The 27,806-nt window shown below is 60.1% G+C and overlaps 1 protein-coding gene across 4 annotated transcripts in view; it reads left to right on the forward strand.

Moving 5' to 3' along the window:
- The window catches only part of CHLSN (cholesin), a 110,018-nt gene that overhangs the window by 77,826 nt on the left and 4,386 nt on the right, over positions 1–27,806 (forward strand). For 3 of the 4 annotated variants that reach the window (XM_077758792.1, XM_077758793.1, XM_077758795.1), the window contains 2 exons: positions 20,427–20,626; positions 26,325–26,406. In XM_077758792.1, the coding sequence (XP_077614918.1) occupies positions 20,427–20,626; positions 26,325–26,406 (282 nt within the window). Of the gene's footprint in view, positions 1–676; positions 744–20,426; positions 20,627–26,324; positions 26,407–27,806 lie in introns of those variants that run through there. The other variant, XM_077758794.1, reaches the window with a different exon arrangement.

Raw genomic sequence — 27,806 nt, forward strand, 5'->3', positions numbered from 1 at the left:
CCCGGGGCTTCCAAAAAGGCTGGGTGACTGTCCTGCTTGCTCCCCACAGTGCAGCCCATCCAAGCCTGTTTGGTCCCCTCGTGACAGAAAAGCCTGTGCACGTGGGGGGCTGGGGGGCTCTCACCCAGGCCTGGAGCCAGGTGGGCCCTGAGCAAGGCGGGGTCCCCTCGCTCCTTCTGTTCTGGCAGATAACGCGCTCCTGTGGGGACTGCTTGGCCAAGCCACACCCAGTCCCTCGAGACCGGAGGCACAGAAGTGGCTTTTTTAGGTTCTGTTTCTGTTCTGGAGTGTTCTCTCTCTCTCTCTTTTAGCTTTTCAAACAATTATAGATTCCCAGGAAGTTGCAAAAATAGCAGGGAGCAGTCCCTGGCGCCTTTCACCTACTTTGCCCTGATGGTTACCTTCCACACAACTGCACAAAACATTGTGTGTCCCACGTCCACCACCTGATCCAGACACCAAACGCCCCCCCCCCAGCCCCCCCGCTGCCCCTGACAGCCACACCACCTCCCTCCTCCTGGCAACCTCGCATCTGCTCTGAGGATGTTACGTAGATGGAGCCACACAGCGTGTGTCCCTGGGGGACTGGCTCTTTTCACCAATCCTAACATCCTGACATTCGAGTCGTCACTGTCCATCAAGGGACTGTCCTTTTTACTTCCGAGTGGCAGTCCAGTCCACAGTGTGGAGGTGCCAGCCTGTGCTTGGCCGTGCGTTCAGAGGCCAGTTTGGCGCTATTCCAGGTAAAGCTGCTGAGCAGTTGTGATGTGGTTTGTGGACATGACTTTTTGTATCTCGATTGCTGGGCCGTACGGTTCACACTTGTGCAGTTTAAGAACCAGCCAAGGGGCGCCTGGGTGGCTCTGTGGGTCAACCATCTGACTTGAGCTCAGATCACAATCTCACCATTTGTGGGTTCGAGCCCTGCGTCAGGCTCTGTGCTGACAGCTTGGGGCCTAGAGCCTGTGTCTCCCTCTCTCTCTGCCCCTACCTTGCTCTCACTTTCTCTGCCTCTATCAAAAATAAATAAACATTTTAAAAAGTTTCTTTTAATTAGGAAAAAAAAAAGGACCAATCAAACTGGTCTCCAGGGTGGCTGTAGCAGCTCTGCGTTCCCACCAGCTGTGTGCAAGGTCCACACTGGGCCTTGTTGCTGGCAGTTCGAGCACCGTCGTGGGGGTGGAGTACCCTCCCCGTGCTCTGACGCTTTGCCCTGAAGCCCGGTGACACCACGTATCACTTCCTGTGCTTTGCCGTCCGTATCCCTTTGGTGACAAGTCTCCGAGTCTCTTTCCCTTTTTCTAATTGGGTTATTTGCTTACGTCGAGGACAGATTTCCATCATGACAGCACCCTGCACAGTGGTCTCACTGCTAGAAAATTCTGCGTGGTTTGCCTGTTCACCCCTCTTCTCCACCCATGTGACCTGCAGCACCTACCCGTCCTTTCCTGTCTTCATAATTTCCCCTTTTCCAGAACGTCATAGAGTTGGAGTCATTCCGTACGAAGCCTTTTCAGACTGGCTTCCTCTACATAGTAATGCACATTGAAGGTCCAGCTGTGTCTCTTTGTGCCTGACAGCTTGCTGGTTTCCAATGCCGTGTGGCCCTCCTCTGCCTGGACAGTCCCCAGTAGTCCGCTGACACCCTCACCTACTGAGGAGCATGTTGTTTCCAGACTTGGCAGTTGTGAATACAGCTGCCGGAAACATCTGGGTGCAGGGTCTGGTGTGCACACAACTTTGCAGTCCCTTTGGGTAAAAACCAAGGAGCACGATTACCGGTTCGTAGGGTGAGAATATGTGCATATTGTAACAAACTGCCAAGCTGTCCTGCAAAGTGGCTGCCCGGCTTTGGGCCCAAGGTTCTCGCTGCTCCGCATCCTCCCGGGGTCTGGCTGCAACAGTGTTGTGGGCTGTGCAGTGGACCCTCCTGACAGGCGCATGTGAAATGCAATGTGGGACATTCGCCATCTGCTCATCTTCTGGGGTTCAAGGCTGATTTTTTGTCTATGAACATCCGCTACCATTTGTTGAAAAGACTCTCTTTCCTCCAATGAATCACCTTTACAGCTTCATCAAAATTCAGAGTGCAGACGAGATAGACTAGGGTTCTGTAGTCTTTCCTTTTCACTCGTCTGTCTGTCCCTCTGTCAGCACTGCACTGTCGTAATGACAGCAACCGTATGATAATTGTGGAAATTGAATAGAGCGACTCTCCTACTTTATTTTCCTTTTCCAAAATTGTTCTAAATATGCCTTTTCTAAATATTCCTTCTCTTTTCCATATAAATTCTTGAATAATTTTGTGTATCTGCATGAAAAGTCTTGCTGGGTTTTGCACGGAAGCAGGGTCTCATCTCGTGAAGAACAGACTTCTTTACTGCGCCGTGTCCAGTCTGTGAACATAGCGTGTCTCCATTTATTTAGATCTCTTATTTCCTTTTTGGTTTCCGGCACACAGATCCTGTACACATTTTATTGGGTTTGCAACCGAGTGTGTTATTTGGAAGCCTGGTAAGTAGTATTGCATTTTAAGTTTGAGTCTGTGCATTTGTTGCTAAGCCACGGAAACATGGTGACTTCTGCATGTTGCTCTCATGTCCCGCAATCTTGCGGAATTCAGGAGTTCTTGCAATTATCCTGTAGGCTCCTTGGGATCTTATGAGTCAACCACCATGCCATCTACAGATACAGTCAGTTGTGTCTTCTTTTCCAATCTGCATGCCTTTGATTCCCTTTTCCTGCTCTGTCGTGCTGGCTGGATCTTGCGGCGGGCAGTGCGTCTCTGCGCCTTGGTCCTGGTCCGATGGGGAAGGCGAGGGATGTGGATGTTATTTATCAAGTGGACAGAACTCCCCGCTATGAGTAGTTTTCTGAGGATTTAGATCACAAATGCCATTTGAATTTTGTCAGACGCTTCTCCTGGGTCACTCAATAAGCTCGTGTGACGTTTCGCCCTAGCTTGTGGATAGCATGGGTTCTGTGGATTGGTTCTTGAATGTTCAATCGGCCTCACGTCCCTTACTGAAGAAGACGCACTCGGTTGTGATTCATTTCCTGTGTTGTTGATTAGAATCTTTGGACATGTATTTATGAGGGATTTTGGTCTGTGCTGTTTTTGCCTGGTTTTGGTGTCAGGGCAGTACTGGCTTCATGGTCACCTTGGGTAGTGACCCCTCCTCTCCTGTGCGTGGAGGTGGTATGGTCCAGCAGTTAATGGAATTCCACCGAAACACCACTGGGGCCTGGACATGGGGCTCTGCAGCAGGAGACCTGGGGGGAGGGGGCCACTTCACAAGGCCCTCAGCTGCCACAGCCCTGCCCCCTGCCGGGGAGGGGAAGGAAGGGAGGAGCTCCCCAGAAGGCCCTGGGCGGTACTTGGCTTAGCTTCCTCTGGCTTGTGGCTGACAGCAGACCCTCTTCACCTGGGACCTACCCCTCCCCGCCCTGCCACACGGTTTCTGCCCACCAGACACAGTGTCCGTGCTGGGCCTGCCCTTGGAGGTTCAGTGGGGGCAGGTGCCAGCCTGGATCTGGGGGTGGGGGGATGGTGTTCAAGCCTCGTGAGCATTTCCTGGGGTTTTCTCTAAGGATTAGCTCTCTAGGAGGCGCCATGCCTGGGACACTGGGCCTGCTGATCCACAGAGCCCGCTGATTAGTAATGTCTATGGTGGACATGTTTATTCTCTCCTCAGGGACTCACGATCATCGACATGGTCTTGGCGGGCCTAGCACCCCGGTTTTGAAGGCTCATTCCCATTGTCTCGGGGGGAAGGTTTGGGGAGAACTCATTTCTAGAACCCCAGCTGGGTGGGGCTGCTCTGCATTCCACTCCCCCTGTGCCCCAAGCCCGCCAGCTTCTCCTGTGCCTCATGGAGACCTCTGGCCCCTCCCCGGGACTGGTGTGCTCACTGCACCCCTGCCCAGACCAACTCTGGGAGGCTGTCCCAGATGTCCAGAGGGATATGCTCTCACCTTCGGGTCCGGTTCTGGCGAAGACCGCCTCCTCAGTCTTGGGGGCCATGTCCTGGCCGTGTCCCAGCAGTGGAAGGGGCGAGGGAGCTCTCGGCATCTCTTTTGTAAAGCACTGGTCCCCTCCCTTGTGCACCTCCCCAGGGCCCCACCTCTAACTACCATCGCACCAGGGGTTAAGGTTCAAACATACGAGATTGGGGGGAAACAGACATTTGGTCTGTGGCTGCAGGCATTTGTGTCTGTTTTGTACCCACAGCACAGTTAGCAGTCAGAGGAGGATTTAGCATGAGGACGTTGCCTCGCGAACCCTCCTCCTAACCAGGAGCCAAGTTGTGCCAGGGTCCCTCAGGGTGCAGGAGCTGGTGCCAGGCCCACACGGCAGGGGGGCTCCTGCTCCCTCCAACAGCTGGACCTTGTCCGCAGGAGTCCTCTGGCATACAAGGGCCCACGGGAACCCAGGCACGCAGACAGTGGCCACGTGCCTGCTGACCTTGGGTGAGCCCAGGGCCAGACAGCTGGGGTGAGGCTTGGCAGCACCTGCTTGGGGTAGAGCCCCACAGGCCCAGTGCCCAGGCCTGTGTGTGTGCCCCTGGGGGGACAGAGCGCACCATGCAGGCCTGGAAGGGATGCTGTCGCGGGTGCGCAGCCCTGGCATGTTTCACGTCCCCACTGAGACCAGGTTCCTCAGCCGTGAAGTGTGGGCACAGGGCAGCGGTGGGTGAGCTGGGCTGGGGCCACTGTCCCTATTGCCAGACCGGCCCCGCCCCTTCCCACCCCAGTCTCCAGGGCTGCTCTTGAGTCACCAGAAGCAGACTCATGTGAGGCAAGCCATCCGTCAGAGGGCTCTGAAGACTGTGTAGTGACACTGGAATGCACCAGAAAACAGCACGTGGGGCCTCTAGGACTCAGGTCCCACAGTGGGGTCCATTCCAGGAAACCGGCAATCTCAGAAACTTTTAAAAAACCATTTCCACTTCTCAGTTTCCTTACCTGTAAAGTGGGAATGCTGATGCCTGCATCCCAGGGATGAAGTAAGACAGCCAAGGTGGAAAAACACCTAGCACAGAGGCCGAGGTCACAGGCAGCATACAGCTGCCGTGCAGGCCCCTGCTTTGCCCGGGCGCCCGCCCCATTGCCGCTGTTGAGCAAGCCTCTGTGTGGAGCAGCCGTGGTCGCAGCGAAATGACCCAGAGGGAAAGCCCAGAGAGATTCCAACTTGGCTCCAGGTCCCTGGGGATCCCTATGGGGCTGGGCGGCTAGGACGCCCACGCCCGCCAGCCAGCACGCAGTGGGGTGGGGAAGTGAAGAGTCAGAGGCCAGAGTACAGAGTGTCCTGGGACCCCTGGCCTCCGACCTTTGCCAGATAGGTCAGTGAGAATCCCTCCCCTCCCCCAACAGCCCTGCCACAGAGCCTCTGACAGGCCCACGTGTGGTTTCCTCTTGTACCAGAAGATTCGCTTGCAGTCTCACTGGAGGGAAGCAAGCTTGAGAAGAGATGTAGGGTGTTCATGTGGTGAGGGGAAGACTTTGTGACACATTTGTTTAGCTAGCAAGCCTTGGTTGAACACTGGCGTGTTGCTGGGCAGTATCGTGCGGTGTGAGCAGACACAACCCACCATCGTGGAGCTCATGTGCTGTGGGGACCCTCCCAACAGCTCAGCAGGTGCTCAATAGGTCAAGCACAGGTTTTCCTGACTCTGAGGATGATGGGGGAGCTAGTCAAGAGGCTCCAGGCAAAGGGAAGAGTGTATGCAAAGGACCTAGGGAGGAGACAGCAGGCCTGGTTCACAGAGCCCAAGGGTGGGAATGAGGCCAGTACGCGGGCCCCGAGTCTGCCAGCCGGACGTGGGTCCGTGTGACCGGCAGAGAAGCCGGGAGGCCCGGGTGCGCCTCAGCTGTGCTTTTCCTGCCCCCACTGTCGGGGGGCGGGGAGCGGGGCAGGACCTGTTACCGGGCAGGCCTCCGGGCCTGGGCCCTGTGTCTGCCACCTGGTGGTGCCGTGCGCACGGAGAAGTTGTCCCGAGTCTCCATTCCTCCTGGCGACAACCTCGTCCACCCGGGAGCCTGCGCGGGCCTCGCCTCGCCTCCCGGGTCTAGCCTCCCCAGCCTACTTCCCTGACTTGGACCAGGGATGGGGTCCCCGCCCACGTGCAGCGGCCGGCCCTCGGGCCCGTTAAGACGGGGCGCCCTTCCCCCACGGGGTCGGGCGCGGGTGGGCCCTTGCTGCTGCCGCAGTCGCATCGCCCAGGGGGCCCTGGAGCGCCCTGCTCCCCAGCATCAGCGTCCTGAGGCTGGGGGCTCGAGTTGTGTCCTGCACTGGGGAGTGGGTCGTGGGGGTCGGGATCCGAGCTATGTCCTGCAGCGGGAGGAGGTCGTGGAGGACTCTGCTGTGTCCTGCACCGGGAGGGGAGGTTATGGGGGCTTCCGAGCTGAGTCCCGCACCAGGGGGAGCTCGTGGGGGGCTCCAATCGGAGTCCTGCACCAGAGAGGAGGGGCCCCGAGCTGTGACTTGCACCAGAGGGGAGGGGCCCCGAGCTGTGACTTGCACCAGAGGGGAGGGGCTCCGAACTGCGTCCTGCACTGGGGAGGAGGGCGTGAGGGGTCTCTGAGCTGTGCTCTTAACACTTCCCTGGGGAAGGCCCCCGGGGCTCGCAGACCCTCCATTTACTGGTTCAGAACCCCAGGTTCTAGCCGGATCCCCGGGCCGTGTTACGCCATGCGAGTTCCCTGCCTCCCAGCGTGTTTCTCAGCGAAACCAGGGGGTGTGTAAACCAAGTCCCTGCTGTGCACCACGGGACCGGCCTGTCATTACTCTTTCTTTTCCTGGCGCGGGTGTTGTCCTTTGCTTGGTGCAGATGCTCCAGGCTTGTGTAGCCCAAATAGGTGTTACCTTAGCAAATCCCACCCACGGGTAGCACATGTCATTGTTGGGGGGGCGGAGCTGCCAGGGTGTCACCATTTTGCTTGTGAAGTTATCTGCTGTGACTCATTATCTGGCAAACTGAATTTTGACTGCACGCTCAGGAATTCCGGCAAGGTGAGAAGAACTACCCATGGTTTCCAAATGCTATGGAATCATTTTGAAAGTTATATTGAACAATTGATGGAGTTGACTTAATTATCCACTGTATCCATCCCATGCAGCGATTGTTTTGATTTTGCTGGTTCATCTTGGAGCCAGTCAGGCAGTGTCGGTTTTTCCTGTCTCTCAGCATTTGCAGGTCCTGCCCAGCCCACCCGGCAGGAAGGTGAGGGACCCCTAGCTGAGGATTTAGTTGTGTTCACTCTATACCCAAAGGCAAGGGCATTTCCCCTTCCTCGGGCACAAAAGCGCCTGAGGAAGAGTGCTTTCCAAAGGCACCATCCAGCAAGGCTTGGGCGGGGCCCTGTCCCTCAGAGAGCAGCCCCTGAGCCTGTGTTCCCCTCTGTCCCTCAGGGGCCTGGTATCCCGGGTGGGCGGTGCTCTGGCTCCTCCCCTGAGTGGGGGAGACGTTGAGCATTCCCGGGGGCTGTAGGGGTAGGAGCTTCAGCCTGGTTACCTGGTGAGCACTGCCCAGTTAGGAACCCAGGTCAGCTGACTTCTTGGAAGTTGTTGAGAACCACGTTTTTTGTATTAAACGTTATTTTTAGACTCATTCACAGCTCCTGTGCTTCGTGCCCCACCTGGCTCTGCGTGCTGGCCATCAGCCTGCCAAAGTGGCATTTCCAGATTACATTGCAAGTGCAGCCTTCCATTTCTGGCTGGTCACAGGTTTCCGGAAATGGGAGGAAGGCAAATAGATGTGGAGTTTACTAGGAAGGGGGTGGGTGTGGCTGGGGCGACGGGCTCAGCAGCCTGCTGTGAACCCGGGTGTGACTGAGCATGTGACCTTTGCCTTCCAATCTCAGGCCTGGAAGCTGTAACTGACATTCCGAGTTAGGCTGTGGAGTTAGGCTGTGGACCATGCACCGTGCAGCGGGGCCCCACACCTGTGCTGGCCTACTAATAACAGAGGAAACGATGTTAGAACCCCATCTGTTGGGCAGGCCTCGGAGATGACCCAGCCCGTGGAGGGTGAGCAAGCCAGGGCCTGTGCCTGTGTGTCATTTCCTTCTCTCCCCCCTCCGTCCCGTGCAGGCAGAGTCAGCCCAGGCAGCGAGGACTGGCAGCAGGGGTGGCCCTTGGGGTCTGCAGTCCAGGAAGACCCACTTTGGAGTCAGGAGACCTGGTCAGGTCCCTACCTTTGGTGATCAGTTAACCGTTTCCTCTTACAGTGGTGGAGGCCACGCCTTCTGTGTGTGGCTGTGACGTGCTGGGTGGTCTGCCTAGCCCAGTGCCGGGTCTTGTGTCAGGCCAGAGGGAGGCCTCGAAAGGAGGGGCCCTCACAGCCTCTCTGGCAACCCTGCCTCTCTCAGAAGGCCCTAAGACCCTGTGTGCTGGACGAGGCGGGGATCCTCGGCTCAGCAGGGAGTCCCCAGAAACAGAAACTAGGGTGCTGGGATGGGGGGGCTCTTACCAGCTCTGTTCCCCATGGACGTGACGATCTTCCTGTCCCTGCGCCCTCTTCTTCCATGCGTCCTATCATGGACACTGGACACTGTCCCTGAGCCTCTCCTGGCCTGTGCGGACACCCACGGTTGACCTCTCAGTGCGTGTCCTATGAATTGTGCCCAAGCCCAGTCCCATCCCTCCTCCCCTAGCCTGCCCTGTCTGCCTCTGGAGTCAGTGTCCCCCTGGTCCCCGTCCCCTTCTCCCATGGCTCGAGTCAGCTCAGCCTTCCTGCACCTTTCCTGTCGTGCTGCCTGTGCACTCAGGCAGGGCCGCAGCCAAAGCTCAGCCTGTTCACATGTCGTCCCCTGTCCCCTCCACCCCCCAGCACCTTGAGAGCAGGGTTGCTCTTTGTGTCCCCTGAGGCGCCTGCGCTTTGCCCTGGATGACAGTCCCAGGTGGTGCCCGGGTAGAGCCGGTGCTGAACCTGACCAGGTTCCACACCGAGCCTCCCACCACACGTGCTGGGCACCACCGCCTGCTGCGGGGTGAAGGGGTTACCGGTGTCTGCCAGGTGACTGTCCCCATCGGTCACCCAGCCCATGGGCACCACCTGCACACTTCCTTCCCTCGTGGACAGGAACCTGGGAGGTTTCTCCACTTCCCCCCTCCACTAAAAGCCTAGTCTGTCTGCTCTTTCTGTCCGTCCATGTGTCTCCCTCCACTCGAGAGCAGGCCTTCCAAGGGCATGCTGGACGTGCCAACTTTGGGTGGCCGGACAGGCCAACTGTGAAAGGGTGAATGTGTCCTAAATAAAAGAGAGACTTGAGTGTCAGAGGACTTTGCCTCCAGAAACCTAATCTGATCCTGTAAAGATCCTGTCTCAGGCTGGGGGTTCCCCCATCCCCAGGCAGGGGGACCAGCCAAGCACCATGTGACACCCAGTGTCAAACTGCAGATAGCAGGCTGGATCGTGTTGCTCACCCCAGCCTTGACAGTGCAGGGGGCCCGGGCGGGGGAGCTCCTCGCTGGCTCGGGACCACCCTGTTTCCAGAGGAGGTTGGTCCTGGCACAGCCTTGAGAAAGTTGTGCTGTCCTGACGCCGTCTAGGCTGAAGCTCTGAGGGACAAAATGAGGTTTTGTGGGGCTCGTCCTCTCCCTCCCTCCAGCCCCCGACCCTGCACCTGTGTATCTTTGGGCTTTCCATCAAGCTTCACACTCCGCCCGTACTACAAACTCAGTTTCTGTCCTGGGGTTCGTAGAATCACCTGGGGGGCCGGGTGGCTCAGTCGGTTAAGAGTCCAACTTCACCTCAGGTCATGACCTCATGGTTCACGAGTTCGAGCCCCTCCTCAGTCTCTGTGCTGACAGCTCAGAGCCTGGAGCCTGCTTTGGATTCTGTGTGTGTCTCTCTCTCTTTCTCAAAAATAAACATAAAAAAGCAGCAGCCAGAGTGAAAATCAAGTCTAGTGCTTCTGAAACTCAGGCTGGCCACCCAGTGCCCCTCACCCCTGCTGGCCGCCTGGCTCTGGGGTGGCGCCGGGGACCGGAACCCTGGACTGGGTGGCAGGTCCCACTCACAGCCCAGCCATGGCTTTGAAGAACGTCTGTGTGGGAGACCCTCCCCGGAGCACTGGCCTGTCCTCCAAGGGCCACTGTCCCTGCCCGCCTCCCACCAGTGACTGTCTATGGACAAGACTTCACCTCTCAAATTCCTCATTTCTGAAAACCAGGAGGTCAGCTCCCTTGGGATCCTGGAGTCTGTTCTTTAATGTGTGTCCCTGGGTGTGTTTTTCTTTTTTGTAATTTATTTCTGAGAGAGAGAGAGAGAGAGAGAGAGACAGTGTGAGCAGGGGAGAGGCAGAGAGAGAAGGAGACACAGAATCTGAAACAGGGTCCAGGCCTGAGTGGTCAGCACAGAGCCCAATGCAGGGCTCGAGCCAACGAACCATGAGATCATGACCTGAGCTGAAGTCAGACACTTAACCATCTGAGCCCCCCAGGCGCCTCTGGGTGTGTGTTTCTATCATTACCTTCCGAGGCCATGTGGGTTAGGTGGCAAGAGATGCGTGGGGAAGGAGGTTGGCACTCCCAGGGTGTGGGGGGACCTGCAGGCTGGGCAGTCAAGCTCAGGTTGTGGTTATGTTCTTAACCACGGCTCACAGACCTGGGGATTTGGAACCTGGATTAATGAAACACTATTTTCATGGTCTCTACTGACATTTGGTGTTTCCACTGTGAGCGTTGGCAGACCGCGGTGGCATTGGCAACACGTGAGGAGGGCACAGGTACCTTCCTGGCGTGTGAGGGGTGGAGACATCTCCCAGCATCAGCTGTACTCTGCTCCCATGCCCCGTTACACCACAGACCTGCACAGATGCGTTTGTGCAGCATGGGTGTTCTTCTGATGACCGTTTCTGCTTGTGCCCCGTGTGTCATGTGTATTCTGTTCCCTGCATTTAAAAGTCTTATGAGGGGTGCCTGGGCCCCACCGCTGCGCTGTGCGGGACCCCACATCCAGGAGCTGTACCCCAGGAGCCCCCACCGCCACACTGCGGGACCCTGCACCCAGGATGTGCCCGGGAGCCCCCACCGCCACGCTGTGTGGGGCCCCGCCCCCAGGAGGCCTCTGGGAGCCCCCGCCACTCTGGCAGCCGCTCTCCCTGTCCTCCAGGAGCTCACTTACATCTGGCCGTGAGCTCCTCGAGGCCAGAGCCCGCGTCTGCCTCCGCTCAGCACTGGCCAAGACCCCCGGAGGGCATCATGCCACCACCTCACACGCCTCGTGGAGATGCGGCTGTTCCCGTAGCAGCTTTCGGAATTATCCGCATGCTGCCTTTTCTGAAATTGTTCTAACACAGATACTGCAAGCAAGATGTGGCAGCGAGGGGGTGCCCGCCACTCACGTGGTCATTTACCCAGGGGTTTGGGGTGGCGAGAGGGGCTTGGGGAGATCCGCCTTTGAAGGATGTCACGTTTTGTACCCTTGACTGTCACTGGGATCTGCTGCTGTTGCTGTGGGCTTCCAATCATTGGACGGGTTCTAGGTCTGTCTGCAGGTGATGCCATCAGGGAGCCTGCATGGCCCCTGAGAAGTGCACGTGTGCCTGCTTGTTTCAGAATAAAACATCTCATTAAAAATTTGTAGGAAACAGGTTTTTTTTGTTTTTCACTGTTTTTTGAAAGGAAAATTTTGCTACCCTAACTTACCCTTCTGAATTTTAATAATTGGGGTAATAAGTCGGCTTCAGGTTGTTTTTGAACCAGGACAAAATTTCTGAAGGTACCACAAATGGAGGCGTGGACTTCCTGCCCACCAAATCCTGGGTTTAGAACCAGAAGAAAGAGGGGCCCTTGTGGTGGGGAGGCCAGGGAGCCGAGATCTGCTGCCGTTTTCTGAACCCGCCTCCAGAGTCCCTTCTGTCCCCTGAGCTCTGCCACGAAGCAGGCACTGGTTAGAACTGTTCTGAACAGACAGCTGGCTAAGGATCCTCTGCCCCAGGCCACACAGGTACTGCTCGGGCAGGGCTCTGTCCACGTCTGTGAACTGAGGACTGAGCAGAGACTGCCTCCCCTGCCTGCCAGGCCTGCAGGCAGGCTCCGTCCGGATGCTCAGAGTGTGTCAGCAGGTGCCCCAGCACAAGTTCCAGTTGGGGTTTTGTCGTCTGAGGTACCCTGACCACACAGCCCTGGGCCCTTTGCCACAGCAGCACCCTGCAGCCCCCCGAAAGCACTTTCTAGATGAACAGATAACTGGACCACAGACCGTCTCCTGACGCTTCGCTTGATGCTTCTTAAAACCATTTCCAGTAGTTTGGTTCTGCTGCTACAATGAACCGGCTCCTGGGGGTGTAAAGGTCTTATCCCATGCCTCTGCTCACATGCTGTCCCTCCTGACCCTGGTCCCAGCTCTGCCGGCATCGGGACGGGCATCCAGACCCTGCAAGTGGCTTGACTTTCTCTGAGAGCTCCTGGGCATTCTGGCCTCTGTCCCCCATCCCCCGGAAGGGCAGGGCCCACGTGCACCAGTCCACACCCCGCTTCCCTTAGAGGCCTCCAGCAGGCCCCCTGGAGCCCAGGATGAGACGGATGGGGAGGGTGTCTTGCTCGAGCCCGTCCTGCTTGGAGCTCAGGCTGTACAGAAGTGTCGAGAAACTGGGTTTATTGCAGTCATGACTTCTCTGGGCCAGCCCCGCAGCCACGCCTTCGGTAGGGGTGCAATAAAGGAGGAGCCCCCAGCGGAGCCCCAGGTCCTCCCGCTTGCCTCCCATCGTGGTGTCCCGTTTTGTTTTTTTTTTAGGTTCATTTTTTTAGTAATCTCTTCACCCAATGTGGGGCTCGAACTCAAGAGTCGCATGCTCTTCCAGCTGAGCCAGCCGGGTGCCCCCATTGCGGTGTCACTTTTGTTTGCAGATTGAGTGGGAGAAATCTCTGACCAGCNCATCAGGTGGCTCAGCTGTGATTGTAAATAAGGTGCAGTGGCCGCCCAACCTGGTGGCGTGGCCAGTCTAAACAGATGTGCTCTAAGCGTGCAACACCAACTGCAAAGACTTAGTGTGGGAAAAGAAGTGCAAAAGTTCATTACAACTTCTGTATTGCTTCTGTGGTGAACTGAGGCTCCTGGCCTGAGCTTGCACTGTTGGACCTGGGTGGCCCCCGGCCACAAACCCCAGGGCCCTGAGCCCGGCCCTGGGGAGCTGTGGTCTGAGGGGAGAGAGCACCCCGCAGCACGGAGTCTGGGCTGGGGGACCACCCAGGACAGCCCATGGGGCGGGGGCAGTCCTGTATCGAAATTATGGCTTAGAATCTAGATCTCTTTCTCCTGCTGGACTTAGCTTTCCTTTTACCACATTTTGAAAAATAAACGTGGCCAGCAGCTGTAAGGAGGCTTTGCTCCAGCATGTAGACAGGCGGAGAGAAGGTTCCAGGGCCCAGGGAGCATCCCTCATCCCCTCCCCACAGAGTTGCTCCAGCATGAATTGAAATTGGGTTTCCACCGCTGTTCTCCACAAGGAAAGAAGTTTCCCTTTCGTTACAAAACTTGGTAAGCGTTGAGTCGAGCAGTTCCTGTTTTCCAGGTGGGAAAACCCGGGGGGTCCCTGCCTGTCCTTGCTGTCCTCTGCAGCCCATGACGGTCAGTGCTGACCGGTGTGGAGCGTTTCGTCTGGCCACAGCGGCTCTCAGCCCATCCTGGGCTCTGACCGCTGCTGTGCCGTGGCCTCTGCAGGCCACTCCTCCGCCCACGTAAATGTGGCCCCCTTCCCCTCCCAGCCCCTGTGTAAAGGGGAACACTGGAGCCTCACTCCTGGGTGTGCTGGGAACCCTTCCTCAGGGACCCGGAGACAGGAGCCAACCCTCATGGGGCCTGAGCTGCGGCCGGCCGCACCCCTGGGGCCTCAAGACTGGGGTGCTCAGAGCCTCCCAGGAGCAGGTGTGAACAACAAGCACACAGTGGTGCGTGCACAGCGCCCCGGCCACAGCCTGGGTCACTCTGGCAGGCGCTGTGTACACCCTGACAGTGGGCAGGGCCAGACCCCTCCCCTGGTTAAACGTGTGTAATGTCTCCTCTGGCAGAGCGCCCAAACCGGGCAGCCTGGCTCAAAACCAGACACTGGGCTGCATTTCATCTGGATGGGCTGATCCCCCCGATACGGCCCCTGGAGGACACAGGTTTCTGGAGAAGGGGCAGTAGATGACACCCAGGGGGGGACGTCAGGCCTGCCGTCTGCACCGCAGCACGTGAGGCCACTCGGCCCAGCCCCGGGGGCAGGGCTGCAGACCTGAGTGTGGGACCGTACGGCTCAGTGTCTGTGGTCTGCCTGGTCTGGAGCTTGTTGGGGCCAGTCCTCGGCTGTCCCCCGCCACCACACCGACTGGGACAGGGGTCCACAGGGCTGTCTGCTCACAAATCCACACAGAACCATGGGAAAGCCTACCTCCAAGGCCTGCCACCACGGCAGGGTGTGCAGGGCACCCCAGAAGCACCCCAGAAAAGGGAAAGTGAAGAATCTGGTAGATTCCTGTGGGCCTCGTGCCCTGTCAGCTCCTACTTTTCCTGCTGTGGTTTTACCAAAATGAGCCCCACGAGTTTGGCTCCTGCGAATGCCCACTGCAGGGCCACATGCTCTGTGACTCCAGACTCCCCCCAACCAACGTCAGCCAGCACATGTGCCCACGCAGGCCCCAGGCACCACGGAGCGGTGACAGCAAGGCAGATGCCATGCGGCTGGGGGTCCAAGGTTAAGTTGAGCCGCTACTGGAGACAGGCCTTTGGTGTCTCTCGGTAGAACGGTAAACATGGCAGGGGGTCCCCTCACGTCTTAGGTCTTAAGTTACTGGTAGGTACGCCCTTGTGGCCCTGCCCCAGCACCGTGGCCCCGGAGCAGCAGGTGAGGCCAAGAAGCCCACCTGCCTCTGGCCGTCTCATCTGAGGAGACCGGCCCCCATGTGCCCATATGTGCCTGTGGAGCCCCTTCTACAGGAAGGCCATGGCCTTCTGGGACACCTTACCCAGTACGTACCTGCAGGGCTGCCCCTGAAGGCCCACACAGTGCTGGGGGCGGCGCTTAGCCCTGTCCCCGCCGGGCCCTGGACCAGCCCTAGTCTGCCACAGGGAACAGGTGTCCAGAGCGACTGACCCAGTGTGGCTGTGCAGGCAGGGCTGGGCGAGCCTCTGCTCTGCCCCCTTCACCACCCTGCCCGGGGCCCAGATGCCAGCTTAGACCACGCCTGTGTGCTGAGGGCGTGCTCCTGCCTGGTGGAGGTGCAGTCAGGCCTCCAGAATGATGGGTGACTGGCTGGAGGGCGTCCTCCCAGACAGGGGGTCAAGGCCCCTGTCCCTCGAGTCTAAATGGGGTCCTCCCTGGCCTGCCAGGTCTGCTTCCTTTCTTAGATGAAGACTCTGCTCCCGGGGCCTGGAGAGGAGGAGAGTCAGCTGCAGGAGAGGCCCGTCCATGACCTGGAAGCCCCCCACCGCAGTGGGGACGGGGCCCCTCATGGCTCGCCACTGCAGAGGCTGGCCGTCAGGATGTTTGCAGACGTCCGCCTAGGTCTCCTGATGGCCCCAAACTCCTGGTCCTAGAACTGGGCCTCTGGCGTCGGTCCCTAAATCCTGGAGCTGAGTGTGCCCCAGACATGGTGTCCCCGCTGTCACACCTACAGGGACAGGGCATGCCGGCAGTGGCCCTCTCTGTCCCTCTTCCAAGGCTTGGTGGGCCTGAGGACACAGAGTTCACTTCCCTGCCCCGTATGAGACCAGGGCAGCCTTGGACAAGGGCTCTGGCCAGGCCATTTGTGTGGGAGAGCCTTTCCCAAGTCCCCTAGTAGCCCCCACCCCAAAGGCCGCCTGCTCCCCGGGCCCCAGGACCCCAGGACCCCACTGCATAGCTGGGCTACAGTACTGGGTGCAGGGAGGGGCTAGCCGGGGACAGATCAGGGTTCTGAGGAGCTGGGGGGGGGGTGGGTCCCCTGAGGTGCAAGCGGTTCCGTGCAGCCTGGGTTCAAGGCTGCAGGATCCCGGAGAGCAGGCGCGGCAGCCGCTCTTTCCCGTCCAGGTGAAACGCGGAGCGGCAGGCACTGACCAGGAGGCATGGTCCCGCAGCAGGGCACCGGGTGCTGTGGGGTGAGCCTCTGCGAGCACCCTCCCACCCCGCAGGTGCAGCAGTGAGCAGGGTGCAGGGCCGCAGTGGGGGTCCCCTTTGTGTCTGCGCAGCTGCATTCCTGGAGGTTAACCCACTGTGAACAGTAGGCATGACCCTCCCTTTGTGAGGATGGAAATCACCCCGGACGCCCACCCCATCCTCCGCCAGCACCCTCTGGCCGCCCCCCCAGTGTTGTCAGCAGCATTCCGTTTTGTGGGTTTGGGTGTGATGAGGGCCACCACGCGCGGTGGGCCTGTGCTGGGGCCCCACTCTGTGACAGTCCACTGTCCGGAGAGGCCCCTTCCCTGGCTCCCAGCCAGTTCTCTGCACCACCTGCTCCCTGTCGGCCTGGTCTGAGGCCTTGCTGCTGCGCTGAGTCTGTGGAAACCTTTCTGCCCAAGTGATGTCATGTCTTCCAGTGCCTCCTTCCCTGCAACGGTGTTGGCGTGTCTCTCGTAAGCACCCCCAGACTCCCCTTGCCCGACGGACCGCTCTCTCTAGCCTCCGCGGCTTTGGGTTTTGTTTATTTTCTATATGTTTACCGAACGTAGTCTTTTCATTGCCCTGGAAGCGGGTAAGGATGTAATTTTTAAACACAACTCTGATCACACAAGAGTTACCTCATCTACCAAGATGTGTGAAAACATTTGTGTTGGAACAAAGTCTGACAACTTCGTAGTAGACGAGGCTCTGGGTCCCTTCTGCCTGAAGTCTCCCTCCCGCTTTGGATTGTTTTCACGCCCTTGGAAATGCGACGCGAGGGACCTGTGCCTGTGTAAGAGAGTGTGTTGCAGTCAGCCTGACTCGACAAAGCAGAGATTTCATGTTTCACCGGGTCAGAGCCCCCGCGCTACGGCACGGCCGCCACAGTTTGTGCCAAGGCCACAAGCTGTCAATGCCAACATTTGTGACAAGCAAACAGGCAGCGGACGTGGGTGGTGGCAGCTTCCTTCCACGCAACTGCATCTGTATTTCAGGAAAGGATTGTGTCCACAGCTGATCTCTCTGCCCCAGACCTCTGCTGGGAGTGTGCCCACAGCAGCCCTTCCCGCCCTGTGTCGCCCTCTGAGGCCCCTCCTTCCCCTGGAAGTTTCATCCCCATAAGGGCCTGGATGGGCTTTGGGTTTGGACCCGTGTTCCCTTGAAGGTGCTTTTGGGTTTGCCTGGGCCATTCACGAGCCCTTGGGCAACGTCCGTATAACCTGGGAGGGGTGTGTGGCAGGTGCGTCAGCACCATCATTTGCTAATTAAAACCTTGTTCTGTGGAGGGTTCTTGGATCCGTGATAATTGGAGAAGGTTCATTCTCAATCACAAGGGAAATCGTATGAAGCGCCATCTCCAGGACGGTGGTGTCCCTGACCCCCGGGAAGCACCTGGTGGCTGCTGTGTTGTAGAAACTTTTGCGGGGGGTGGAGGGGGGCACCTGAGTGGCTCAGTCAGTTAAGTGTCCGACTTCGGCTCAGGTCATAAACCCACAGTCTGAGTTCGAGCCTTGCGTCGGGCTCTGTGCTGCATCCCAGAGCCAGGAGCCTGCTTCAGATTCTATGTCTCCCTCTCTCTCTGCCCCTCCCCTGCTCACACTCTCTTTCTCTAAAATAAACATTTAAAAAATGTTTTTAATAAAAAAAAAACTTGCTTCCCGGTGTGTCCTGCTGGCCTCCGACCGCATGGGCGATGCTGTGGAATGAAGAAAGTATGAGGGTCCCGGGTAGGCCCTGCGGTCCCCACCCCAGCCCCGCTCTGCCATGAGCCAACCCAGCTCTCTTCCCGCGCGGCACCACCCCAGCATAGCTGACGTGGCCCGTGTCATGATAGCAGCAGTGGGGGTGTCACCTGGGCCGGGCCAGAGATGTCGGGGCGCCCAGAACAGAGAGACCAAGTGGGGCCCATGTGGCAGTGGGCACCTAGCAGGCGGCAGGCCTGTTGCCACTGCCCCGCCAGGTCTCAGCCCTGCATGCCTGCGACCCGCTGCTTTGTCTTCAAGCAGTGCTGGGGCCCACAGATCTGGGCAGGGCGATGGTCCATCACTCCATCCCCCTACCCGGCATTAGTCGGTGGGGAGAGGGGCGGGCTGGTTACTTTCCTTGGAAAAAAAAAAAGGAAGAGGCCAAGTGGGATGCCCACAGCTGAGTTTAGGGAGAGGAAGGCCTCCCCAGGATCAGAGGTCTGAGGTCACAGGCTCCTCCCCTGGTTCACACCAGGTTTGTTTTGCCCATGTACTATGTGTTGTTTAACTGAAATTGCCTGCATGTAAAATTCCGATTTCATCCATAAATCTGCATTTCCAGCTTCTCTTGAGAGGCCTTTGCACTCGGGCTGTGGCCAGAGCATGAACGTCCCATTTGCCTGGACCCCCTCAGCGTCCTGGCTGGCTGCTGGCACGGTTGAGGGTAGGCCTTGTGGCCCTCTGGACAGCTCCAGAGAGACACAGAGCATGGGCTCCAGCCACGGCCACGTCAGGGTGACCAGAGGCCAGAATGAGACTGGTTTGTGTACTTGGCAGGTTTAGGTGCCTGATGCAAGACACAGGCCCATGCAGGCGGCACCGCGTCTAGGCCCTTCCGTAGGGACCACTTCCACGCCATCCCTGGGCCCGTAGGGAGCCCCGGGGGTTCTCAGGGCTAGACGCAGCTCCCCTCTCACGTGACAGGGTCCGACCCCATGGGCCCGGGGAGCAAGCGGCTGAGACCAGGCTGGGGTTTGGAGGATGTACAGAGGCTTGCCAGGCGCCCTGTTGCCATGGGGCACATGCTGCCCGCCCTACCTTCCTCTCAGACCTCTTGGAGCTGGTGTCACACGTCCTCAGCCCACCACCGCTCCAGCCCCAACCTTCCGGCAGGAGCTCGGCCCTGGGTGGCCCATCTGTCCACGTGGCCACAGAGGGGCAGAGGCCAGCCTGCCCGGGACACTTGTCTGCTTCTCCCGGGGCCACAGTTCTGGCAGCGTGGGCCTAGGACCCAGTGAGCAGGTAGCCATGTGGAGGAGCCTCCCAGGTGTGCGTCAGCGTCCTGTCCCTTACTCTTCCCCCTGCACCTCCGGGAAACCTTCAGAAAGCCAGATGGCCTCAGGCAGCAGAGGTGGGAGAGTGGGGCAGGGGGGGTTCTGGGCTCCTGGGCTTGTGGGCAGCGGGGACATGTGCAGCCCCGGGGCCATGTCTCCCCCTTCTGGAAGCACCCCATGAGCTGGTGGCCCGTGAGCCCTGCGTGAAGGGGGCTGTGTGTGTGTGTGCCTGTGCACGCACACGCACACGCACACACACACCCGTGCCGATATCCAGGCTGCTGGAACCTCCCCAGGGCAGCCTGGAGGCCCCCGCTGGTAAATTCAGCTGGTTTTAAAGGAGTCAGAGGGAGGAGCTGGAGAGAGAGCTCCTCTTTTGTTTTAGAAGTTTCCGGAAAGATCTGGTGCTGAGTGGGAACACAAAGGTTGTGAAGACATTGGCACTTAATGAGGCCACCACTCTCTGGGGAGGCGGGAAGTGTGGGGGAGGGGAAGAGGGAGGGAGGGAGGTCTGCAAATGCTGGACGAGCCTGGGGCAGACTTCGCCCTTCCTGGAGGCCGAGGGGTGGTGGCCTAGTCCCTGGCCAGAGTCACAGTGACCAGTGCTCATGTTCCAGGTTTTCCGGGAAAGAGGACGAGTATGTAGCTGCTGGGGTCACGGTCCCCCACCCCACTGAGGGTCTGGTTTCATTTGATATGGGGAGCGGTTTGGGGGCTGTACTTTCTAGGTGTGAGGCATCTGGGAAAATAAGGGTGTCAGGAGGCCATGGCCTTGCCGGGAGAGCAAAAGGCCAGCAGCCTGCATCCCCCCACCCCCACCACATCCCGCTCAGCCTTGCTCAGCCTCGGGGGAGGCCTCGTGGCACCCAGGCCCTCCTTGGGAGGAGTTCCCAAGCAGAAACCCCCCCCCTCCCTGTGAGCAGTGTGCTCTCAGCCCAGCCTCAGTGCACTGGGTGTGCAGGCGGCCAGGGGGCGCCCTGGGGGGAGCCAGCAGATGGGGCAGGGCTGGGGGGGTAGAGAGGGGAGAGGAGAGGCAGGTCTCCTGCAGGGCTGGGGGGGATGGGGCTTTCCTCTCCACCTAGAAATCTTTGTCCCCAGTGCATGAGCGCAGGTGCAGGGTCAGGAGAGAGGTCCGAGGTCAGTCAACTTTGACATGTGCAGTGGTGAGACAGTCAGGCCTGGCCCTTCCCCACGGGACGCAGGACTTCTCTCTCACCAGGCGCTGGGTCTCCTGGGCCCCTAGGAGGACAAGACTTTGAGCAGCCCCAGTTACTGGGGGCGAGGGAGGGGCTCCAGGAAGCTGAGGGGCACACTCGCAGGCTGCTTTTCCCTTGACTTTCAGGGAGGAGCCGTCGGGGGAACCGGGCAGGACATGGCCCTCGAGCTGCCCGAGCTGAGCCCGGAGGAGAAGAGGGTTCTGGAGAGGAAGCTGAAGAAGGAGCGGAGGAAAGAGGAGAGGAAGCAGCTCCGGGAGAAAGGGACAGCCCCGAGCACGCCGGCCAAGCCCTCCGGGGCCCAGCTGGCCCTGGACTACCTCCGAGGGTAAGACGATCCCCTCACCCAGGGCCTGGCTAGTGTCCCCGAGGGCCTCAGGTGTCCCCGTGGCCTGAGATCCCCCCAGTGGGCGCCACCACAGAACCACCGCCACCAGTGCCCACTCGAGCCCTCAGAGCGCCCGGCGGACCCTGGCTCACCCTGTCACCGCGGCACACAGAGCCTGGCACTTGCCTGAAGCTTTGTGCGAGACTCTCTAGAAGCTCCTGGAAGAGTGAGGCCCCATGAAATCCCTGGCCTCTGTTTGCAAAGGAGCTTGTCAGGAAGGAGAGTCATGGATGCCCCCCGTTGGCCTTCCTCCTCCAGGAAGCGGGGTCACACTTCTCCCAGCCCGCCCGCATGCTTCGGGCCAGCAGCGTCAGCGGCCGACATCAAGTTGGCCTTCCCTGAGAAGACCCAGTGCGTGAGTGCACCCTGTGCGCTGACTGCGCGGAGCGGTGTTCGCGCACTGCTCTGGCTGCTTCTGACCACCTGATCCCTCCGAAAACAGCTCCTGCCCTTTGGGACACCCCCCCCCCCCCAGNATCCTGTGTCCCCGGGCATGCTGGTCCCCTGCCCATGGAGTCACGGCCTACGAGGCCTCCTGTGAAGTGCTCCCGTCACCCGCTGAGGCACGTGAGGTTCACTCGTGTCGTAGCAGAGTCAGAACCCCCTTTCCCTTCTGGGCCAGATGAGGCCGCGTATGGGACTTTGTGTGGACATGTTTTCCTCGGTCTCGGGCACAGCCTCAGAGCGGGGTTCCCAAGACTCCATTGTTGGAGGAGCCACACTTTCCCACAACGGCTGCACCACGCGACCGCCCCGCCAGCAAGGGCCTCGACCTCTGCATGTCCTGGCCTGTGGGGCGGGCTCTCACTAGCTCCTCACTTGTGTCCTGTATGTATGACACCACAGGTCCCCATGACCCAGGGGTCCCTGAGCTGCCCCCTCTTGGCTCCTCCATGGAGGGGTCCCCGGAAGGACTCAGTGGGGAGGGCAGAGTGCCTCCGGGACCCAGCTCCCTGAGCTCTGCCTGCTGGCCTGTGCTGGCCTGTGCTGGCCTGGAAGGCCTGGGCGTGGCTGTGCTGGGGGTGGGAGTCAGTCCTCCCTCTGGAAGCCCACCTGCCGGCTGGCCCCCCAGGAGCAGCTGGCCAGAGAGCTGAGGGCCCCGCAGCCCAGCCCGGGGTCAGAAGGGCCCTGTCCGCTGGCCCCAACCACAAGCCTTAAGGACGGGTAATTCTGCGCGCTGTGGGCTGGGGTCTCTGCACTCCTGGCTGCTGGGCACAGTAGACTGCACCTGAGCCAGCACGCCCCAGGGATTCCGGCCCCAGGGTCGGTGCCACCTGGGCACACGCATCCCATGTGTCCTAGCGAGGAGAGAGCAAGGACCGGGGTCTGGCGCGCATGTGCTGGGAGCAGGCCTCTGGCTCAGCCCTCCAGCCCCCTCCCTAAACTCTGGGGTGCGGGAACATCCCCATCCCCTGTGGCCCCCATGGCCCTGGAAGAGGCTGGGTGGCCCTGGTGTGTGTCGTGGGTCTGGAAGGTGCGCCCTGCAGGGACTCCAGCGGCGGCATGAGAACGCTGAGGATGGCCTGGTGCAGGGGCTCAGCACCATCCATGCCGCCAGGTCCTCTGAGGTCAGATCTGAAGGCCATCCCTGGTTGGTGGCCAGAGAGGGCAGGGGCACATGGGTGGGGCCCCCCAGATCTTGAGGGCAGATGCCTGCTGCTCCCTCCACTGGTGTGCAGGTGTGGAGTCCCTGGCTCAGTGACACATGCCCACAGCATGGGGCACCACCTTGGGGACGGGAGGGCCTGGGCAGGAGCCAGCCTCCTGCTTGTCATTGTGGGTCCTCGAGTGAGGGAATCGTCCTCTGTGGCGTCACTTCCTAGTCCGAGAGCCCAGGTGCGTTTCTGTGAGCACTCACAGCTTCTCGCGAGAGTCACAGCTAGACACAGAGGAGGCCTCGGGGTCTGGGCTGGACAGAGCACAGGGGGACAGGCCAGCCACAGAGTGGACCCCAGACTGGACCAGGCCCCCTCTGCGGTGTAGAGCACCCCCTGGCGGTCACCCACAGGGGGACTGTCCTGTCCAGACTGCCCCCATTACCTCAGCCTGCCCTCTGCAGTCTGGTCCTCGCTTCCGGTCTCACCTGCAGCCCACACAGGCTCCCCGGCCGCCCCGAGCCTGGCATCTGTCGGTCCTGCGTGGCGGGAGCTGCACCATGTGTGGGCGCGTGGAATGGCCGCGGTGGCCTCTGCACTACACAGGAGCCCTGAGGGCAGCCCGGTCGCCTGTGGGATCTCCCACCCGTGGCCGAGGCAGACGGCCTGCTCTCCTGAGACCCCACACCTAGCAGCCGGAGCGGGAGCCACAGCCCCTCTCAGGGCACAGGGCTGGGAGACCATGCTGGTGTCTTTTCTCCTCCACGGGGGGGCCCACCTGCCTGCCAGGCGGACAGGACTGTCCCCGCTGTAAGTGCCTACAGCTCTGCTGCTTCCCACATGGGATGACCGTGGGAAGTGAGGCTCCCTCCAGGCCGGCTGAGGCCCCGATTCAAGCCCGGCTGTGCCGCTGAGGCTGGTGGGAGTCTCCTCCAGGGGACCCTGCTGTCACTGAAGTGGGTTGTGTCAACTGCCCCATGTCATAGGCAAGACCCCAGCTGGAGGCTGGGGAGCTGAAACGCAGACGCAGGCTCTGTGCCACGTGTGCAGCTGCGTGGTGTCCATTGTGGTCACCACATTGCAATGGCATGTCCTGTGGCTGCTGTGTGACAGGTCTCACTGCTGCCAGGCCCGGGGCGGAGGGAACCAAGGGCCCTGAGCACACCTGAAACGGGCTGGTGGCCCCTCCCACCGAGCAAGCCAGACACAGCAGCCCCTCCCTCACAGGGTGCCCTGTCCCGCTGGGTGCCCCCACCAGGACTGGGTCAGGTGCTGAGTGGGATGCAGGCCCATGAGTGGGCGGCACTGCGTAACCGGGGGTGGGGGGGAGAGGGGGCACGTGGCCACAGCAGCTTAGGGCCTGCCTTCCGGGGGCAAGAGACCACCACACCCCATCGCACCGGAGGACCTTTGTCCCTCGTTTCTGCCCAGGGCCTAGGCCAGGCAGCGATTCCACCTTTCTGTGAGCCGAGAGATCTCTGCCTTGCAGACCGGGCTGGACGAAATCAGCGTGCTTGCTGAATGCCGCAGGAGCACATGGCTGCTCCAGGCCATGTTGGCACTGCTGGGCCGAAACGTGGGGGTTGGCACGTGTGGGGCCTGGGGACAGGTTCTTAGGGTTGGGCCTTGGGGCCTTGGGGACGGGTTGGTGGAGATAGAGACACATTCACCAGCTCAGGGGCTCCAGAGTCTGCCCGACGCTGGGGCTCCGGCTGGGCCCATGCGACACACGTATCCCTGGGTGACCGTGGGCTGGGGGCTGTGCAGCAACCTCGCCTGCTTCTGCATGTCTGGTGCTGAAGCGTCCTTCACCTGAGACCTCATGGCGCCAAGAGCCTCATTCTCTAGGAGCACTGAGGCTCAGCACCCCCTTGAGAGGGTGGGGCTCCGCCGTCACCACCAGGGAACCCACGCAGGTGCAGGGTACCCACTCCCTCGCTGTGGACTCTGGTGTCTCAGATTCTCTATCCCACGGGCCCTGCCTCTCTGGGAGGGGTCTCCAGGGTGGGACAGGAAACTGAAGAGGCGGGCTGGCTTGTCCACACCCACCGTCCCCACCTCACTCCTGTGTCCTCATCGTCCTGGTCTGGGGCCTCCTGTCTGCCTGTCGTGGGCCTGCTTAGGGCTCCTGGCCAGTGCCCTTGCTTCCTGTGGGCTCACATGGCAGGTCTGAAGCTACCGCAGCACCGCCTGGGGGCTCAGGCGACCACGAGGGCGGTTGAGCCTAAGCTAGACCAGAGCCCCGGGGTCGGGCACATAGCCCGTCCATGTTGGCGATGCTGTGGCAACGACAGCCGGGTGGTGGAGCCCCAAGTCCCAGGCAATGGAGCTCGGCACCACCACAGCCTCCATCTGCCTGGGACGGACCCGGCAGACCCTGGGGTGCCATCATGTGCCATCTTGCAGGGCAGGGGACTTGACCCACGTGCAGGCGCTCCATGGGCCCACAGGGTCATTTGTAATTTGAGCAGGGAGAATTCATTGTAAAGACTGAGTGAGCACAGCCAAGGGCTTGCAGTGCTGGTAAGTCGGACACTCAAGGCCCAGGAGGAGCAGATCAGGGCCAGCCGCTCCCCAAGGAGGGATGAGCCCAGAGCCCACTCTCCAGGGAGAAGTCGCAGCAGCAGTGACCACAGGATATGCTGGGAAGGCTGCTCTCGGAGGCCTGGCCAGGGCTTCATGGACCATCAACTCCTGGGGTCGCTCTCTGGGATGGGGACGAAAGAGCCTTCACTCTCCTGTGTTTACATCTCTGTGGCTCCTTCTACTTGTTGTGCCATATGGCAAACAAGGCAGTTTTTGAAGACTCCCCTCCACCCACAGAGTGGGTGATGGACAATGTAAGCCAGCACAGTCACTGGTTATCAGTGATTATCCCTCCTCTCATGGCCACAGCCCAGATTCTGCCTGCACACTCATCCTGGGGCCTGAGCCAAGTGCCACACCTGCGGGTGCAGGAGGCCGGGTTGTGATGCCCTGAAGGCACGCTGCTTCGTGGGCGCGCCCAGCAGTCTCCAGGGCCAGAGCCAAGATGCGAATCCAGGCGTGCCCAGCAGGACGGGAGCAGGGGCCCCGTCTGGCTCAGGTCCTGCTCTGTGGCTGCCACGCAAGGTTCCCGAAGCCCTAGGCAGACGTGGGGTGGGGCACAGGCTCTGCTGTCCCGTGACCGTGTGTGTAAAGCTGCGCAGGAGTGAGTCTTGTGCTTTCACCTCTGCACCCTACCCCCTGAGAGCTATGGGCCCTCCCTGCTGACCCCCGTAGAGGCGCTGCAGCTGGTTGGTCACACTCACCTGGGGGCTCACCCCCTGCCCTCCTGCCCGGGCCCGTGGGCTCCCCCGAGTCCCTCCATGGCAGGGGCTCTGAGCTCTTGAGAGCCTGGCCCTGTTGTCCTGGCCAGAGCATCACCCCGGGTCCTCTGACCTGCCCACAGCTGAGGTCACCTGCTTCCTCATCCTCCCACAGGCTGCAGGCCAGCCTTGTGGTCATGTCCTTGGTATGTGGGGGTTGGGTGGGGCCAGGGCACGACGTTGGGGCGCCCAAACCAGCACAGCCCTCGGGGTCAGGGCTCCTGGCTCCTCGCAGCTCACTCTCCCTCCCCCTCCACACACGGCTCTTGGTTTGAAGGCTGTCCCCGCTCTGGGAAGGGAGAGGCTCTGCCGAAGCATACAGTGAAGGCTAACGCAGGACCAACTGATTTCAGAACTCAGGGGTGGGTGTTTGTGCTGGCATCGTAAATCCCTGGTGTTGCCACGCCAGAGGTGCCCGTGCCACCTGGCACAGGTGTGGAGGCAGGTAGGTGGGAGTGAGGTGCCCTCCCAGCACAGGTGTGGAGGCGGGCAGGCAGGGGTGAGGCACCCTCCCAGTACAGGTGTGGAGGCAGGGGGGCAGTGGTGAGGTGCCCTCCCGGCGATGGGCCCCTGAGCCCCTTCTGCTCTGCTCCTGGTCTGCTGCCCTCCAGCAGGTGGGGGGCTGCACACACCCCGTTCGTAGACCCTTCCCACAGCTCCCGCCGGCACCTGACATACCCTGTCCTTGCTTCCCAGCTGGGCCCAGAAGCACGAGAACTGGAGGTTTCAGAAGACGAGGCAGACCTGGCTGCTGCTGCACATGTATGACAGCCACCAGGTGTGTACATGGGGTGGGGAATGGGGCAGGGGTGTGCACATGTATGACAGCCACCAGATGTGTGCATGCAGAGGGGGCAGGGGTGTGCACAAGTATGACAGAGACCAGGTGTATGCACGGGAGGGGGGGTTAGGGCAGGGGTGTGCATGGGGGAGAGGTTAGGGCAGGTATGTGTGCCTAGAGGGGGTTAGGGAAGGGGTGTGCAGGCTGGGGGTGGNGGGGGGGGCAGGTATGTTCATTGGGGGACAGGTGTGCACACACATACAACAGCGATCCACTGGGTGCACACTGGGGGAGGGAAGCCCGTGCACATGCAGCACAGTGACGGTCGTTTGCAGGCTGAGTGGGGAGGGGGAGACGAAGTGTGTGTCCCTGGAGGGGAGGAGAGGAGATGTGTGCACATGGCGGGGTTGGGGAAGGGGTGCGTTTTCCAGATGACAAAGTCTGCACGTTCGGCTGGAGTCCCCATCTCCCGGTGACCAGGATGGAAGGACCCACTGGCAGGGCCTCCCCTCCAGCAGCCAGGCCTGGCCAAGGTGATGACTAAGAAGGGCCATGGCACCCCCCAGAACCCCTGAGGAGCCCCAGTTGCCCACAGTCCAGAGGGAGGGGCTTGCTTGGGATAGGGAAACGCACTGCGCCACCTGTTTCCCAGGCCCCTCTGCCCCTGCCGGGGCTTGTCGGGGCCAGAGACTGGGGGCTGGGGGCTGGGGCCCAGGGCCTAGGCCATAGGCCTGCCTGCTTCGTGCCGGGGCTTCCCCAGGGAAGCTGCTGACGTTACGGGAATGTCGTCTTCCCGGGTACTCAGCGGTCCTGGCCCTTCCCACCTCTTGATCCTGGGGGTGGAGGGTGTGGAGGGTGTAGGAGACACCATATCACCCCCAAAACACTGCGGTCCTTCTTCCTGCAGATGAGCCCGGCCTCACATGGGCGAGGGTCCCAGCTACAGTCACATTTGCTTGTCTGTTCCTGTCATTTCCCTTAGTCTGGAACTTTCCTCATCTTATCTGACTTTCATGACCTCGATGTGCGATGTGCGATGTGCCAGGAGAGGCCGGTTATCAGACACAGATGGGGCACGTCAACACCCTCCCTGCGTACCCGGCACAGGGAGATGATACTGACCTCCCCCAGTCACATGATTCAGGTGGCACCTGCTGGGTTCGCTCCTGCAGTAATTGTCCATGTCTATGGACCTGCTTCAGGATTCTCACCACACCACTGGCAATTCTCATCCAGGTCACTGGTCACCCTGGTGCTTGCCACGTGGCACTCCTTGGTGTCCGTCCTCATCTGCGCTTATTGCTCATTGCGCTTATTGGCTGGCTTTCTGCCCTTGCAGAGCCTGGCAGCCCCATCCCCCCCCCTCCCTGAGCCACAGGGCCACATCTGGGTGGGTC

The sequence above is a fragment of the Crocuta crocuta genome, unplaced genomic scaffold (assembly GCF_008692635.1).
Source record: "Crocuta crocuta isolate KB4526 unplaced genomic scaffold, BGI_CrCroc_1.0 scaffold273, whole genome shotgun sequence".
Taxonomy (NCBI): Eukaryota; Metazoa; Chordata; class Mammalia; order Carnivora; family Hyaenidae; genus Crocuta; species Crocuta crocuta.